This window comes from Bos taurus, chromosome 20 (genome assembly GCF_002263795.3).
Source record: "Bos taurus isolate L1 Dominette 01449 registration number 42190680 breed Hereford chromosome 20, ARS-UCD2.0, whole genome shotgun sequence".
In the NCBI taxonomy this organism is placed as follows: Eukaryota; Metazoa; Chordata; class Mammalia; order Artiodactyla; family Bovidae; genus Bos; species Bos taurus.
Window position 1 is genome coordinate 3,716,264 of NC_037347.1, and position 17,868 is coordinate 3,734,131.

Genomic DNA, 17,868 nt, shown 5'->3' on the forward strand with positions numbered 1-17,868 from the left:
TAATTAAAAATGTATTCAGAGATCATGTACTCAGATTAGTCACTAAAGTAAATGACAAAGTCAGAATTCTTTGTAAAGTTAAATGGTGTCCTAAATTATCCTCCTCCAATGCTTATTCCCAAACCATGTTGTTATCAGTTAACTGATGCTGGAGAAGGCCATCTTAGAAAACCTGTTCAACTTGACTATTGGACTATTAATGGTTTTTTTTCTTCCTCAGAGTTGAAAGGTAAAGCTATATGTGTTTACGCAAACAGTTCTCATACTTGTGCATGCATCAGATAACCAGAGAGTATATTAACAGAGACTGCCAGGGGCCACTCTGGAATAGAGCCCTGAGCTAACGTCTAACAAGTTCCTGGATGATGCTGATGCTGCTGCTCTAAAGCCTGCACTTCAGGGACCTCACACTCTCTGTAACAGAGAAACCAGAAAGCAGTTCAATCTAAACAGCTTCATTTTACCTAACAGTTTCAATCGCCTCTGTATTATTTCCAGGGCTGCTAAACTGCTGACAAAATAGTTTATAGACTTTCATTCCCTCTTTCTGATCACCGACTCTGAAAGTTACCCCAGGCAAACCACATATGCCTGAAAACGTCCTCATCTTATTTAGTCTGTTTGTGGATATCCCACAGACTCCTATACTAATGGCTGCATCTCCCATCAAATCTACATGGCCCGTGCATACAACCAGTACATTTTTTAAAAACTGAAACTGCATACACTGCATCTGGACAACAATATCCGAAAAAATCTAAATCCCTAGACTGAATAAGGCTCAGCAACTTCCCTGTTTACAAACAAAATAACCTCAATACTTTTGTCAAACACTGTCAGGGCATGTGTCCATCACTGTTCTGACAGCCTCTTCATGTGTAACTAGAAGGAACACAGACAAGAGAATTGTGAAAGCCGAAGAGTTGTGTCCCAAACGTTCGTTAGTTCCATTAGGAGCTTGTCTCAGAAGTCTTGCATGGGAAGAACCAAGAGCTTCTGTTATCAGCATATCCCCTAACAAAGTAGACTGAACCCATCCCAGAAAGAAAACATCCTTTGTAAGTATCCAACACAGTCTTTGACCGTCCTAAAAATCTTTCATATCTGATGCATATCTTTTGTCGACATTTAGAGGTATAAACCTGGAAGGTCTTTATCTCCCTCCTCATTCATCTCACCACTTCCTCATCTAATTTTCTCCCCTTGCATTCTTTGGGTGGTGGAGAGCTCACTGACACCATGCACCACCAGGGGGCAGCACTGAGCAGAGATTTTTGACGCTTGTGGTAAAACATTTGTACCAAACAGGACCAAAACAGCAGCATTCAAAACAGTCAGATGAAATGAAAATTATTTGCTGTGGTGAAAATCAGCTAGCATAGGAGCATCTTTGCTACTTTTACGCATAATAATGTTCACCATAATGTTATAATAAGGAACATTTAGAAAAAAAACTACCCTGTTACAGGCAACTGGTTCAAGTAAATTATAATACATCTACACAAAGTACTATAAAGCGGCCATTAAAATTAGGTTTATAAAGTAAGATTTTAATAAGAAGAGAACATGTTTATGAAGTATCAGGAACAAAAGAATTTTATATAGCATATGACCACAATAATTGGCGTTAAGGGGTACACGCCAAGACAGAGTAAAGAATAAATGTGAAAGTGGTAAAACTGCCTCATCGTGAGAGAGAAAGCTGTGCATTTTTTCCTTCCCCTTTTCCTCCTATATTTTTTCATAGTAATTAGCCAAAATAACTACGTTCCTAACAGGTTAAATATAAGTACGGTAACAACTAGCATTTGTGTACTGCTTTGTAATTCATAAAATATTTTCACACTCATTATCTCACTTGATAAGCAAATGGGTTATTACTTCATTTTCAGAAGGGTTCCTAGCCCTCTAGCCTCCCTAGAGCACTGGTATACCATTAACTAGTCTATTGAAAGACAGACGAAAAAAAGCCTGAAGACTAAAGTGTTAAGAACCACTGTGAGTTGAAAAATCAATAGTAAAGTAAGAGAATCCTGTTGCAAAATACCAAACGTGAAGGAGGGAACAGAAGTCAGTCTGCGCACAGTTCCCCCTGAAATGACAGCATGTGCTTAACTCCACAGCACACTCTCCATTTCTATTTCTAGCCACCTGCTTGGCCCAGAGAGATCTTCCTAAAATTGCTCCACTTTGGTACTTTTCATCTTAAATTTGTTGAGAACACTTTATTCTTGTTAATAACTAAACTACTCCTTTGCTTCAACTCGAACCCAGAGAATATTTTATTAATCATTATTGTTTTTGGATTTAGATTTGTTTTGCCTGCAACTGTATCTTCATGAAAGGAAAATTATGTGTACCATAATGGTTGATGAAAAACATCAAATCATGAAATGTATATGCTCTCCATCTCCCACCTTACCAAAAAACTGGGGGATGGGGAGGGCCACTGGCAAACTAAAATAGAGCCAGGAGAAAAGGAAACTGAATTTAAAAGGAAAAGACAAACATTAAGAATGAAGTGGGGGGAAGGGTGGTGGCTGGGAGAAAAGGCCAGTGCGTACACTGGTGCGTGGCAAGGTTCCACTCTGGTGACAAAGGACACCACCACATTCGTGGCTTAGACAGTGGCCCCAAAGACTGAATATCTCTGGGCTGCAGCCAACTTCAGAACCTTGGTGTAAACTCCCAAAATCTTGATAATGACACTTCCCTAAGGAGCAGAAGATAAATTAGGGTGGATTCTGAAACTAGCAAAATTGCACAAAACAAAAAAGTCCTTGGCTCTACGCTTCACTGAGGACAGGAGCTGAGGGAGCATCTTATCTGCAGTAAGTCAGGTGCTATCTTCTCTGTGCGCCGCCATTCCTACCTGCCAAAGAGTACTTTTCTTTGGGGACTCATCTTCATTTTGATCCTCCATAACTGAAGTGTTCTAAGGGGGGAAAAACAGGTTATTTGAATTATGCCGAGTTTTGCAAATCCTAAATAACTATACCAAAATGTAATTTTGAAAACCCAAATTAGAGTGTACCAATCAATACCAACCCAAAAGCTGTTTGACTTACGGCTAACACGTGCCATTTTGGGTCAACAGGGGTGTTTTTATCTTTCATAAATAAATACAGTTAGTGGTTGGACAAAAGCAAGCATAAACCTATTTATGAAGGTAGGGTATACTGAGAAAACAGGCTGAATTGAATTACAGGAGTGGGGTGAAACTACCTCAATCATTGCTGTTACTCTTTTAACTCACGGAAAGAAGCCCCAGAGACCCACTAAGCTCCTGATGACTGCACAAAACATTTACTAGCATGTCCGCTATTCAGTAACCCACCCCAGCCATCAGCAATTAGAAGTGACAAAGCCCTGGAAGCCCCCTGCTTCTCTCTTTCCTCCCTTGATAGTCCTGTTTTTTAGGAATGGCTTTGCAGTCTCCCCTAGCAAGCATGGTGGGTGCCCAGCCTTTTCCCTTAAGAGGAGGATGCTGTTAGCCGGTAACAATCTGGCTTGCCTTGGGAATGCATTAGCTTTTGATTTTTGTGTTTACTGCACAAAGAGGCACTGTGTAATTATTCTTTCTGGTGACCCAGTCGCTCAATAGATGCCCATTAACTAGAGATTATACATGATTGGATTTTCCCTTTTGAAGCTCCCACCTAATAGCTAAATGGAAACTTAATGAGAAGGGGAAGTGGGAGAGTTGTACTCTGAAAGGAAGAGCAACTCATTTATGGATGGCAGTCTCTCTCTTCCCAAATCTAAAATTTCAAGATTGGGGTATATAATTTAAACTACCACATTTGTCCATAGTATTAGTCAAAAAGATCCTGTAGATCTGTTAAGTGTTTACAAGACCCTGTTTATTGCCTATAGAGGATAAACCTCTCTCTTAAATTTTCCCTCTTTTTCCTTTACATTCTTCAAGTTGTAAAATGTTAAAAGACACATACAGTATTTCCAAACAATCCATCTGAAAACACCCAATGTAGGTGGTGGCAGAAGAATCACTGCGTGACACCAGTGGTCTCACAGCAGGGTCTGATCTCACAGCAGGGTCTGATTAGAGATGCAGAATGGTGGAGTAGGAAAGTCAAAGGCTTTGGAAGAAAAGAGAGAGGCTAGAATGGGTGGTGGGGGAGGCAGGGAAGGAGGGTGTGTGTGTGTGTGTGTGAGAGAGAGAGAGAGAAAGAGAGAGAGAGACATCCTAAGCAGGTTGTTCCATGCATGGACAAAAACAAACCACACAAAGTCATGGGCATCGAGAGTAGCAGTACAGTGGCTGGTGTGTATGGGTATTCAAAACCTGTTCACACCCTGCTACTTTCCCTTAAGTGTTATCCTCTCATGATTTTCTGACCTCAGACTCTGAAAGAAAGATTCCAGACGCTTGCTTGCCGGATAGGGAAAAGCCATTGGCTTCCTCGGTAAAACCTTACAGATCACAGAACACCAAGGTCTGCAATGCAGAAGGAGGGCAGGAGGGCAGGGCTCCATATGTTCAAGTCGACTGTGAGTTAGAAAGGAAGGCAGTGTGTCCAAGTCGACTGTGAGTTAGAAAGGAAGGCAGTGTGCCCAAGCATCCCAAGCAGGTCTAGAGTGGTGGCAGTGAAAAATGATCCTGAATGGAGAAAGTGGGATGAAGAATATGGAAACAGAAGTAGTATTCCTCTCTCCAAGTATTTCCCTTTTACTGCTATCTTGAAGGACTTGTGGATTAATAAAGCTGGCAGGTTTCCACAGGGGAACAAAGCAAGTGGAAGCAGCGGGAAAGGGGGAACAGTGTCTCAGCAGACCACGGGGGTTTGCCAGGTAGTCACAGAGGCATGGCAACGCGCGACGCCACCACAGCCTGGGTTCTGCAAGAGTGGCAAGAAGGAACATGAAGAGGCGAGCAAGCCGAGCGGAAGATGGATGGAAAGAGACGTGCAGTGTTCTGAACTCAAAACTTTAAAAATGTGGGAGCCTGAATCCGCCAGAGCTATTCTGACATAAGCTACCTTCCTCACTCTGACATAAGTACTTTCCTCACTCAAGGAGGAAACAAAAAGATAGGCAGACCATACAAGAAACAACTATCTTTCCACCAAGAAAATTTAGTTCTTCCTTTCAGTCACTCCAAAACAGAGAAACAGTGTTTATTTACAGAGTTGAGAAGGAAACCAACCCCCCCCATAAAAATAGCAACTATTCTCTTTAAGGCTTGACAAAAGTGGATAAAGTCATACATACAATTTAGTAAAACAGTATTTAAGAGAGTACTGTGGGGGCTAGAATACACATTTTTTCAATTTCTCTTATAAGTTTTCAGCAGAAGATGTCAAAGGGAAGAATGCTGCAACACTGATCAGAGGATCTTTTCCAAAGAGCAGTCCAGGTGATACAAGAGATGCTCAGAGTGAAAAGGGCCCTGGGGTCTCGTGAAGCTTGAGAAACGCTGCAGGCTCCTGTGCAGGCTCTCCCCGCGCCACCACCTCCTCCTCCCTCCCTCCCGCCCCACCACAGACACACACACACCACAACGCCTTCACTAAGATACTAACGTGCTGTTAGTCACTCAGAAGTGTCCAACTCTGCGACCGCATGGACTGTAGCCCACCAGGCTACTCTGCCCATGGGATTCACCAAGGTGAGATTACTGGAGTGGGTTGCCATTTCCTTCTCCAAAGATATTAAAGGCTCTATACATCTCACAATTTAAAAAAATCAGGTTAGATTAGTTTAATCCAGCTTCCCCTAATTTACTGGATATGGCCACCCACCTCCCTGCTCTGCTGTACAATCCCTAACCAAGAGCTCCGCGCACAGGCACACCCTGGACTGGGCCGACAGCATGGCCTGGTTCCTTCCTCCTCCCACGTCGCCACATGAAGACTTTGGGAGACAAAGGAAATGCCCACTTTTGGTAAACACGATATATACCTTTCCTAGTCCCCATTATCTTTTGCCACTTGCTATATGTGGGAATTGGAGAAGGCCCTGGCACCCTACTCCAGTACTCTTGCCTGGAAACTCCCATGGACGGAGGAGCCTGGTGGGCTACAGTCCATGGGGTCACTAAGAGTCGGACATGACTGAGCGACTTCCCTTTCACTTTTCACTTTCATGCATTGGAGAAGGAAATGGCAACCCACTCCAGTGTTCTTGCCTGGAGAGTCCCAGGGACGGCGGAGCCTAGTGGGCTGCCGTCTATGGGGTCGCAGAGTCGGACACGACTGAAGTGACTTAGCAATATGTGGGAATAAGAATGGATGGCAAGAGTAGAATTTTCTCAGAGCCACAGTTATTTTTTTCTTTTTAAATCACTTTGACTTTTATTTCTTAAAGGTTTAATAAATGAAAGGTCACAAGTTCAAGGGTGAGGTAAGAACAAACAATGAGCCTTCCTTCCAGGAGAAAAGAAAGGTGGCTTCCTATATCCAAGCTCTCAGATTAAACCACGAGGTAAACCAATCTGAGACTTGAAATCCTCTTTATGCCTCCAACACTTCTGGGAAAAGAAAGTTCTTGGAAATACCAACATGGCTTAATCACTTCCTACCTTCTCATCATCTCTTTCCTCCTACACCTACCAAGAAGCACCACATGCATATAAAACATGTCGACCTTCCTACTACCAACAGAAGATACAATCTAGCAAGAATCAGCTAGACTCTAAGGCAGTTCAACCTTAGTACTAGTGACATTTGGAGCCAGATTAATTTCCTGTTGCGGGGGGGCTGTCATGTACCATATAAGATGTAAGTAGCGTTCCTGGCTTCTCCCTACTAGAGCCCAGTAGCAAATCCTCCCCAGCCCTAACTGTGATAGCCAGAAAGCATCTCCGAATGACTGCCAGATGTCAGGGGCTGGGGACAGGGGATGAGGGGCAACAGAACCGGCCCCCTCCACGTGAGAGCCACTGCTCTAGGGGTTTGAGCTCCTAAACTCACCTTCCTGGGAAAATACACTAAAAAACACTGCCATCTCAGATCTGGCCTTTCTCTTCAGGCTTCTTTCCTTTGACCCCTGTGACAATATGTGATTTCTTTAAACACAGTTTAATCTTTGGTCAAGTAATTTATGGAGTACACACGTATCTAAATTCTGGGATAAATCCTGCTTGCCATTCAATTCCTATTCAGGAAAACTGATATAAGAAGTTCTTTATACTAGAGATTCTTGGGCTTCAGAGTATGCATGAGGGTGATAAATATCATGAAAGTGAAAATGAAGTCGCTCAGTGTGTCCAACTCTTTGCGACCCCATGGACTGTAGCCCACCAGGCTCCTCCCTCCATGGGATTCTCCAGGCAAGAGTACTGGAGTGGGTTGCCATTTCCTTCTCCAGGGGATCTTCCCGACCCAGGGATCGAACCTGGGTCTCCCGCATCCAAGGCAGACGCTTTAACCTCTGAGCCACCAGGATGGCTTCATGAAGTCATACACAAAAGTGTATATACATTCCTCCAGAAAGATCCAGAGTTTTCATTAGATCTTGAAGGCATCTCAAATGTGATAAAATAACAAAGCATGTCTTTGACCAAACAGGAGGCCAGGGTGGATGGAGCCTAGCTTTATGTGTTTTGCTTTGATTTAAAGTTCTCCCAGTAATTTTTGTGTCTATCTCTGCTTTAAAATTACTGCTAAGGCACAATGCTGTAGTCCATGTAGGACCACCATCCTAGGGAAACTGCACTGATGCCACTGGTAACAGACTCTGTCCCAACGCATGTATTTCCAAACTACCAAACACCATGAGATCTAATGTCTGTTCCTTCCCTTATAAAACTTTCAGGAGAAGATGCCAAAATGAAAATGCTGCTCTCAAGCTACACTAGCCAGAGGATCATTTCCAAAGAGTATTCCAGGTTAACACAAGAGATGCTCAGAGAAAAAAGGATCCTGTGGCCTGATTATGTTCGACAACTGTGGTGCATTGCATGAGTGATGCCCCACTCCACTCCGAGAGGTGACACACTTCCTTAAGACACGAAAGGTGAATTCTGTGAAGCAACTGTCCTTCAACAAAAATAAGCTAATTTAAAAAAAGGGATACTAAAGGCGCTGTAATATCTCTTAGTTAAAAAATGAGGCTAGGTTAGCTTAACCTAGCTTTCCCAAAGTTGCTGGATATGGCCACCCCCTTTCACAAGCTCTTAATATGAGCGCCACACAACCCTGACTAGGGCAGTAACACGGCATGACTCCCCTCCTCCCATTTCACCAGACAAACCCTTTCTGGGGGCAAAAGGAATATCCACTTCGCTAAACACAACACATTCCTCTCCTATTTCCAGTCATGTTCCCCAGTCTGCCACGTGGGGTTAGTCTCTGTAAAGGCAAAGCAGGCTCTAAGCAGTGATTTATCTTTGCCAGGAGGTGCCACCAACTAACACAGAACATACTTCACTTGGAAAATTCTCTACTTTAAAGAGTTACATAAGAGGAATCAACTTCCTACTTTAAAAATGCTACAAATTCTGCATTTTGGCTTCATGATAAATGCTTATCAGTGTAAGATGCATATCAAAAACATCTTTACTCCTGAGGCGAAGCAAAAACAAAACTAAAAACCTTACAAAAGACCTTAGAAAACATGGGGGCATTCTACCGTTTTCTCCTGTGTTTTTAAATTTTTGGATTTAAGAAATTAAGGGCAACAGATACATGGTGCAAAATGCTATCAGACAGCTTTATTTAGTCCCTGCACCAGGCTTGTTTCCTACATTATCTTTTGTTCTTCAGAAAAAATATGAAAGTAGATAATTCCAATTTTACAGAAAAAATTGAAGGTCAGAGAAAGAAGTAACTGGTTAAGAGTTACCCAGTAAACAAGAAATGCAGGGCTCAGATCTAGGTCTGCTGTGCTCAGAAATAAATGAACTTTCTACACAGAAAAGTACTTCTCTCAGGTGTTTTCCAACTGCTGGCTGCAGCCTATGAAATCAATTTAATGGGCTGTAACCAGCATTTTTTTAATAAAATGAAATTGAATCCGGGCATTCCCCTGCCCACAATGGTAAGCATAACAAAAATCGCACAAAAAAAGCTAAAAGCAATAAGCAAAAACATTAACAGGAAAATTCAAATTAAAAGGAAAGCAAAAGTCATTACTGCAAGGAGAGCAATATTCAAGTCAAACCAGTAAATCACACACAGGGCTTTAAACCTCTCTAAAAGGCAAAAATCTATAAAGAGGATAATGTGTACTTTTATATAATGAATAAAATTCCAAAAAGTACAAAAAAATTACAAATATTGAAAAAAAAATTTAAACACCTTTTCATCTTCGACACATCAAACAGACCAACCAACAAACAACACTTGATTTTCCACGGATTAAAAAAAAAAAAAAAAAATGATAGAGCATCAAGCCAGAGAAGAAATCTCAAATACAGTCAGGAAGCAGGAAGAGATTTTATGTTTGAGATCAGACCAAGCAGTAAAGTCTAGATTTAGTATGCCAATTACTACTTGCATAAACCAAAGATAAATACATGGTACAATGACTGTCACAGGCATATCAAACACCTTTGAGTTGTTACTGTTAATGCCAGGTTGGCCCCTAACCTAGCCTACACTTCTTCCCCCTAGTGTTAACCAACACATTGCTGGAAAATGAGGTCAGTGGAAAGCCAGAAGCATTCACCTGGAAAAAAGAGGAGACAAACTTTTCCAAAAAAGCAGCCCCTATCTTTCACACTACTCTTGCAACTCAGAAGGAAGTTCTATGCACCATGTCTGTATCTACGCACTCATGTCTTTTAATACAATGATTCCAGCCACCAATAAGTCCAGCTTAATCAGAAATGTTCTCCTCCCTCCACACAAACATTAAAATGCAGGAACAAACTAGTGGTTTTCTTTCTACAATAAAAAGTAGTAATAAATTTTAAATCCATTGGGAGTCTGAAATTACTGTTCATGATATTACTAGTGTAGTACGCTTCCTCCCAACTTGCCAGCCTACAGTTCCACTCAAGTTTTTAATGGCTGTTAGTAACATTACAGGACAAGATTATACTAAGGTATCTGGCAGAATAAATAAAGGAGATATTTCTTCCTTTCCTCACAAACTTTATTTCTTAGGCCTATGTTATTAGATTTTAAAATTTTTCTTAAAAGTTACAATAATTAAAGTAGTGTGGTACTGACAAAGTAAGACCAATGAAACAAAACAGAAAGTCAAGAAACAGATTCATTTACACTTACAATTTGCATATGATGAAGTCAGAATTTCAAATAAGGGGAAGAGGGATCTTTCAAGAAAGAGTATTAAAAATAAAAAGTTAGGGACTTTTCTGGCAGTCCAGTAGTTAAGACTCCTCCTAATGCAAGGGGTGTCACAGGTTCTATCCCTGGGGAACTAGGCTCCCACATGCCACTGTGTGCGGCCAAAAAATTTTTTTAAACGAATAATAATAAAAAATATTAAATGCTACCTCATTTTATATACCAATATATACTATGGATAAAAACAATCAAATGCAAAAAACTCTACAACCATTCCTAAGAGCAGCTACCAAACAGAAATAAAATTTAGATTTGACTTAAAAAAAATTTTAACTCAGGAATGTTCATTATCAAATTTTAAAGACAAATACATTGGGAGAAACATTTTGATATATAGTAAATAACTTACTATATATAAAGATCTCTTGGTTAGGAAACCAAAATTAATACTTTAATAGGCAAATAAAGAGTAACTACCAATATCACAAAATAAGAAATTTAAATGGCTGTCAAAAATGAACAAGTACAATAACAAAAAAGGATGCAATTTTTCACCTATCTTAAATCTGCAACTTTAATTCTTATATACTTTAATCTTTGGTAGGATTATAAATTGCTACCTTTCAGAAAGAGAGTATTTATCAACATGTAACTTCAAAAATTACTATATAACACTGGACATAACTTACAGCAATTTATCCTAAAAATTGTAAACCTACACAAAATTGTAGCTACAACAACTTATAACACGGAAAAATAGAAAGTAATGTAAATGTTCAACACTATGGTGTCATTTAAAAATATGATACAACAGGAGAAAATTTAAGTTCTTTCAAAACTTAACTAGTTAAGCTTTATTACGCTTAACTAGTTTAGCGTAACATAGTGAAGAGCTTAATTCTCAAATGTAACCAGTACTCAGAACAACATAAAGTACTTTACTAGGACCCCAAACACTGCCCAGTCATTAGCACGCTAAGGGTAAGCTCTATTTTTTAAATATCATCATAGATCCATTTTGCCTGTTTTTCAGTTTTACATAAATGGAATCATATTGTATACTATTTTGAGTCTGGCTTCTTTTGCTTACGATTGTGATTTTGAGATCTTTAAGTAGTAGTTCATTCTCTTTCACTGCTGTACAATATTTCAAAAAAATGTACTCATTCTACTGTAAATGAATGTGTGGGTCACTTCCACTTTTGGAATTTAAAATAACTGTCATGTCTTTTGGTGTATATAGATACATATTTCATTAGGTCTATACTAGGAGAGAACAGCTAGGTTATAAAATATATACTACCACTTTTCTAAAGTAATATTACCCAGTAATCAATACCATCAGCAGTTTATGTGAGTTCTATTGCTCCTTACCAGCTATGGGTTTTGGGTTGTTTTTTTTTTCCTGTTTGCTTAATTTTAACATTCTGTTGGGTATATAGTAGTATCTCTCTGTAGTTTTAATCTGCATTTTCCTGGTGACTAATGAGGTTGAGGACCTTTTGTAAACTTAGCCATTTGGATACCGTCTTTTGTAAAGCGGAAGTTAAAGCTTTTCACCATTTTTTAGTGAAAAAAAATGTCACTTTAGTGGCAGTCTTTTCTTACTGATTTCTAGAAACTTTATGTATTTTAGAATGGAGTCCTTTTTTCAAATGTATTATTACAAAGATCTTCTCCTAATCTGTGAGTTAATTTTCCATTCTCTTTACAGTGTCTTTTGATAAACAGAAGTAATTAATTTTAATGAAAAGTAACTTATCATTGTTTCCTTGATTATAATTTGTGCTTTTTATGCCTTGCTTAAGAAATATTTCTTTTCCTAAGGTCATAAAGCTATTCTCTCACGTAGTAGCCTAGAAGTTTAATTTTAATTTTTATACTTACATCTAAAACTCATCTACACTGGCTTTTATGTACAGTAGGAGTCAGGGCTCATATTCTAAAACTTGAATGCAATGTTTTTCAAACTGCAGGTTGGAGCTCACAGTATCAATTTAAAGGATAACCAGCATTTAAAAAAAACCTGAAATATCTAAGAACAAAACACAGAGTATATCTGCTACTTCATCAATTACAATTAACATCTCTGAAATTGGGCTATTTCTTATAATAATGGCAACTTACAATTAAAAATGGTAGCACTTTTTCTGTGTATTATTGGGTTGGGCCAAAATGTCTATTTGGGTTTCTCTTAAGCTCTCATATAAGATCATTCAGTGATGGAACACAATATACTGGGGGCCGCTGTGTGAAAGCATATGTATGTGATACAGACACAAATACAGAAGGCAATAGCACCCCACTCCAGTACTCTTGCCTGGAGAATCCCAGGGACAGAGGAGCCTCGTGGCTGCAGTCCATGGGGTTGCGAAGAGTCAGACACGACTGAGAGACTTGACTTTCACGTTTCACTTTCATGCACTGGAGAAGGAAATGGCAACCCACTCCAGTGTTCTTGCCTGGAGAATCCCAGGGACGGGGGAGCCTGGTGGGCTGCCGTCTCTGGGGTCGCACAGGGTCGGACACAACTGAAGTGACTTACTTAGCAGCAGCAGCAGCAAGACATACACACATGCATATAGTATACAGACATAAAGACACATGCTCACGTACATTAGGTCTAAATATAATTTTTACTTCTTACTGTGAAACACTGGAAATCCCTGAGTAAGGTATTAGAGCACACGGAGCTCACACTGCATGTTGCTACTACCTTTTCAGTTTTCTTTCAATTCTCCCAATTATATCAAAAGATATTTTCATTCTCTTTCACTGCTGTACAGTACTTCAAAAATTACATACTCATTCTAGTGTAGATAAATGTGTGGGTCACTTACACTTTTGGAATTTAAAATAATTCCGTCATGTCTTTGGTGTATATGGGCATATATTTTGTTGTTTGTTTTTAACACAAAGAACTGGTCTCTTGTTCAGGTTACTGTAACGGTGTTTAGCTAGAATTTCATTATACATTTTGTTTCTATGGTATTTTTTTTTTTTACAGTAACCAATCTCTACATAGTTCCCTTTTCTGATTTTTTTAAAGGAAAAAGATTTTTAAAATATACAACAAAAGAACAAATGGTATGCAGATTTGTCCAAAACTGTGAAGGCTGTAATCTGTCTAAAATTTGTGAAATACTATCTGAAAAGAACAGCGACATAAAAAAACCATGTAAACTATATTAAATGTGGAAAAAAGCAAGTCAAAATAAGTCTGTATGATCCCATCTTTACAATGTTTTACCTATCAATCTTTATTTAAAGAAGCAACTAGAAAAAGTGTTAAAATGCTGACAATACTATCCCTGTAATTCTTCTGTTTTGCTTATATACCCCATCTAAATTTTCCTTAAGGAAGACACATTTCTTTTTTTTTTTTTTTTCAGAAAGGCACTCTTAATTAAAGACATGCAATGACATCTGTATCAAAGACATAAAGCTGACATCTGTATCAAAATTAGTATTTTTTAAATCTATGCCAAAATCATTTATATGCATTGCTTTGATTTTTTGTTTTTGTTTTTAAAGATTCTTAGAGATACTATTTATCTTAACTATCTGGAAAGTATCTGAATGAGAAAATACCTATGGTGCGTTTCACTTACATTATATATGTATTTCTTTTTAATAGTGCTTCCTCCTAGGGTCAAATTTTTTTTTTGCAACTTTCCTTCAAGACTGTACTATACACTAAGAAACTATTATAAATAATAAAAATGTGCATCAAGATTAAAAATAGAACTGTATATATATAAATCAATTGTGCTTTAATACAATGGCAGTGAACAAACCAAAAATGAAATTAAGGAAATAAATCCATTTACAAAGTTTTCAAAAAGAATAAAATACTTATGAATTAACAAAAGGAATGCAAAATTTATATACTGAAAACAACAAAACTTTGTTCAAAAAATTTGAAAAGATCTAAGTAAATGCAAAGAAAGTTATATTCCATTGTATAGATATATCATATTTTATTTATTTAGTAATATTTATCAGTTGATAGACATTGGGTTGTTCCCACTCGTTGGTATTGTATATGATGCTTGTATAAACAGACATGTATAAGTTTCAGTGTAGACACATATTTTAATTCTTTTTAAAATAACAATGAACAGTGACTTTTTAAAAACGGAAACTGCAAAAGGCAAAAGAGCCACACCAAGACCCCAGATACATATGCCCTAACTTTAAAAAACAGAAACTAGTCAGTCACTGAAACTTCCAGCAGTCAGATCCTGCAGACACATGTGACCTGTGTCTGCTTCCTGATCTATAAAGCTGAAGTGAAAACAGGTTCTCCCCGAGACAGTGAGAAAACTTTAAAAGATAATCCTGGCACTTAATATGGGCTCCTTTAGTCAAATTTAAACTCCACAGGACAGAAGTGTTTGGCTGTTTTATTCATTCTGTACTCTCAGCACTTAGAATAATTCCTGACACACAAGTAGGGTAGCATAATAAGTATATACTGACAATGAATACTACCTAGAACTATTATAGGTATATCTTCCTATTAATTGTAATGACCAAACTGGTAATCTTGTTTCTGCTTAACTCCCTTCCCATATTTTCCAAACTGTCTACAATGAGCAAGATTTCAACATGTAGGGCAAGAAACCATGAAACACCATTTCTGGTTGTCACAGGAAAGAAGCAAAAAATAAAATCTATTTTCAGAAAGGCAGTCACCCTTATCACCTCCATAGTATTCATTTACCTAGATAAAAGAAGAAGACCTCATTAATTATGTGACTGTTTAAAAAGGTCCAAAACCAGCCCAGATACAAGTCTGCTAGAATCTCCCTAAGAAAGCAGACACTGGGTGGCAGGATGTGCGCTTCAATGCTTCCTAGGGCTCAGGAAGAGACTTTGAAGAGAACTTTAAAGCAAAACTTGTAAGGTGTTTCATGTTTACTAAAGAAAGCCAGAAAAAGAAGGTGCTTTAGAAGCAGGAACAGAAGAACAGGCAACAGACACTGAGTCATGAAGCACAGCGCCACGGAGGCAGTCCGTCCGCTGAAAGGTAAGGAGCAGGCCTTTAGAGCCAGGAGTCCCCACTGCAAACTCCAGGCTTTGCCAATTACTAACTGTGGGACTTTCGGTACGTCACTTGCCTTCTCTCTGGGACCTGGTTCCCTCTTTTATAGGGCAGGGATAACTCTGCCTACCTTGAAGGAAAAGAAATAACTTGGGCAAATGACCTACAACGTAACGTTGCTCAGAGAAGGATAACGACAAACCGGAAAAACCTTTTTACTCTTTTGCTTCTACTATAAATTATTTTAAAAGAAACATGAAGGTATCTATCAATGATGTGAAGGGAAGTTAGAGAAATGCCATACCACATCACAATCATTTCTCATATTACTGTGTTAAGGGGTAACCTGGCAGACTCAGCAAAGATTTCAAACGTAAAATCTACCCAAGAAATTGTAAAGCAACGAATTATAATAACAGTAGCTACCACTTATTGAGCACACATTAGAAATTATATCATTCAACTAAAACTAGGGAAACAAAACCAAAACCACCAAAAACTTAAGAGTAAGATGATGAATTTAACATAATATCCATCACATTTCCAGCAGGTTTCATTCTACTCCCCTCCCCACCCCACCAATTGAGCTGATTTTAAAATTTTTATGAAAATATATAGAGTGAAGGCAATCTGGAAGAACTAAGTGAGAGAATTTACACTATGAAATATCAAGATCTACTATATAGCTCTTGTAACAAAGAGAGTATTATATAGGAATAAAGGTAGACAAAGTGCTTCCCTCCTAGCTCAGTCGGTAAAGAATCTGCCTGCAATGCAGGAGACCCAGGTTTGACTCCTGGGTTGGGAAGATCCCCTGGAGAAGGAAATGGCAACCCACTTCAGTATTCTTGCCTGCAGAATCCCATGGACAGGGGAGCCTGGTGGGCTACAGTCCAAGGGGTCGCAAGAGTCAGACACAACTTAGCAACTAAGCCACCACCAAATACTGTATCCAAACTCAAATCCACACATTATGAGTTCCCTTCACTAATTACCAAGGTAACACTTCAGTGCAGTGGAGAAAAAAAAAATGCTCTTTCCAGTAAAAGACTATCAACTGGATATTCTTATTTTGAGCCCTACCTACCCTCTCACCAAGGGGAAAAAGTATATTCTACATAGACTGCAGATTTAAATGTCAAAGGTAAGCTTCTAGAAGAAACCATAGATCATCTCCATGACCATGGAATAGGTAAAGCTTTCCTAAACAGGATAAAGCATCTGGTAACAAGAAAGAAAAATCTGATAAACTGGATTATAATGAGAAATTTCTGTTCACTGAAAGCATCAATAAGAGACTGAAGATTAAAATGCTCTAAAACTGATTTATGGGGACAGAACAACACTGAACTGCATATCTGAAATGGCTGGATTTTACAACATACAAAATACATCAATTTTTAAGGAATTAAACTTAAAAGAAAAAAAGGCAACCCACGAAGTGAGAGAAGATTGATAAAACATCCAGAACATTAAAAAAAAACCAACCCTCACTTCAAATCAATAAGGAATGCAAACACATACACTCAACCCCTCCTCCCCAAAAATAGGTAAAACACTTAAATAGGCACTTCACAAAAGAAAATACCCAAATAAAGTTATAACATGAAAATTCAACCCAAGGGCTATCATCTAGAAACAATCACTTGCATTTTGGTTACAAAGGTTGAAAACTATAGATTTATATATATATATATATATATATTTTTTTTTAACTGTTTGAAGCATGCTCTCTAGTAAATTGCTTTTCACATGTGTCATGGATATCTTTTCATATCACTGTAGACCTTCATTTTCATTTTTAATGCCAACAGTTTACTTCATCCCATAATTTACTCAGCACAGGTAAGTAGTAAACATTAAACTTTTTACTGTCACATACAACTACAATTAAACTTTATGCTTACTTTGAATAATTGCCTCTTTTGATCAAATTCCTAGAAATGCTGGATCCATAAGAACTTGTATTTAATAAATGAATGTCTAAACTGAATTTCATTTCCTTTGTTTATATTCATCAGAATAGCGTTCATATTATAAATTATAAAATCTAATGGTCAATTCTCATTGCTTACATTTCAGAACCTATCAACAAGACTTGAGCATTCTCTCCTCCCAGATATGCTTCAGTCACTTGGCTTCCAGGACTCTGCACTCATCTACTTCTCAGATCTCTAACACAAGAAATATTAGAGGTTTTCAGACACAAGGAAAACCAGAAGAAAACCTGAATCCAGTGAGGGAATGCAGAGATAAATGAAGAGGAAGTGGTAAAATTGACAGTATATATAAAATATTTCTAGTTTTTAATTTCTTTAAAATGTGACTGACTACCTGAGGAGTTCAAAATGTTGAACCACCACAAGTAAATGGAAAATCATCTTTTAGCCATGAACTACAAGACTCAATATTGTTATGATGTCAGTACTACCCAAAGAATCTATAGATTCAATGCAATCCTTATCAAAATGTCAAGAGTTTTTTGCATATACAGAAAAACCCATCCTAAAATTCATACAGAATCTCAAGGGACCCTGAATAGCCAAAATAATCTTAGAAACAACAGTAATACCACCTCACATTTCCTGATTTCAAAACTTATTACAA

General features: G+C 38.3%; 1 protein-coding gene across 11 annotated transcripts in view; it reads right to left on the reverse strand.

Annotated features, from left to right (window-relative positions):
* FBXW11 (F-box and WD repeat domain containing 11) overlaps positions 1–17,868 on the reverse strand; it is a 131,496-nt gene that overhangs the window by 38,192 nt on the left and 75,436 nt on the right. For 9 of the 11 annotated variants that reach the window (XM_003587498.6, XM_005221422.4, XM_059878840.1 and 6 more), the window contains one exon: positions 2,873–2,935. The exons of the other annotated variants lie outside the window; for them this stretch is intronic. In XM_003587498.6, coding sequence (XP_003587546.1) covers positions 2,873–2,935 — 63 coding nt within the window. The remainder of the gene's footprint in view (positions 1–2,872; positions 2,936–17,868) is intronic. 11 annotated transcript variants of the gene reach the window in all.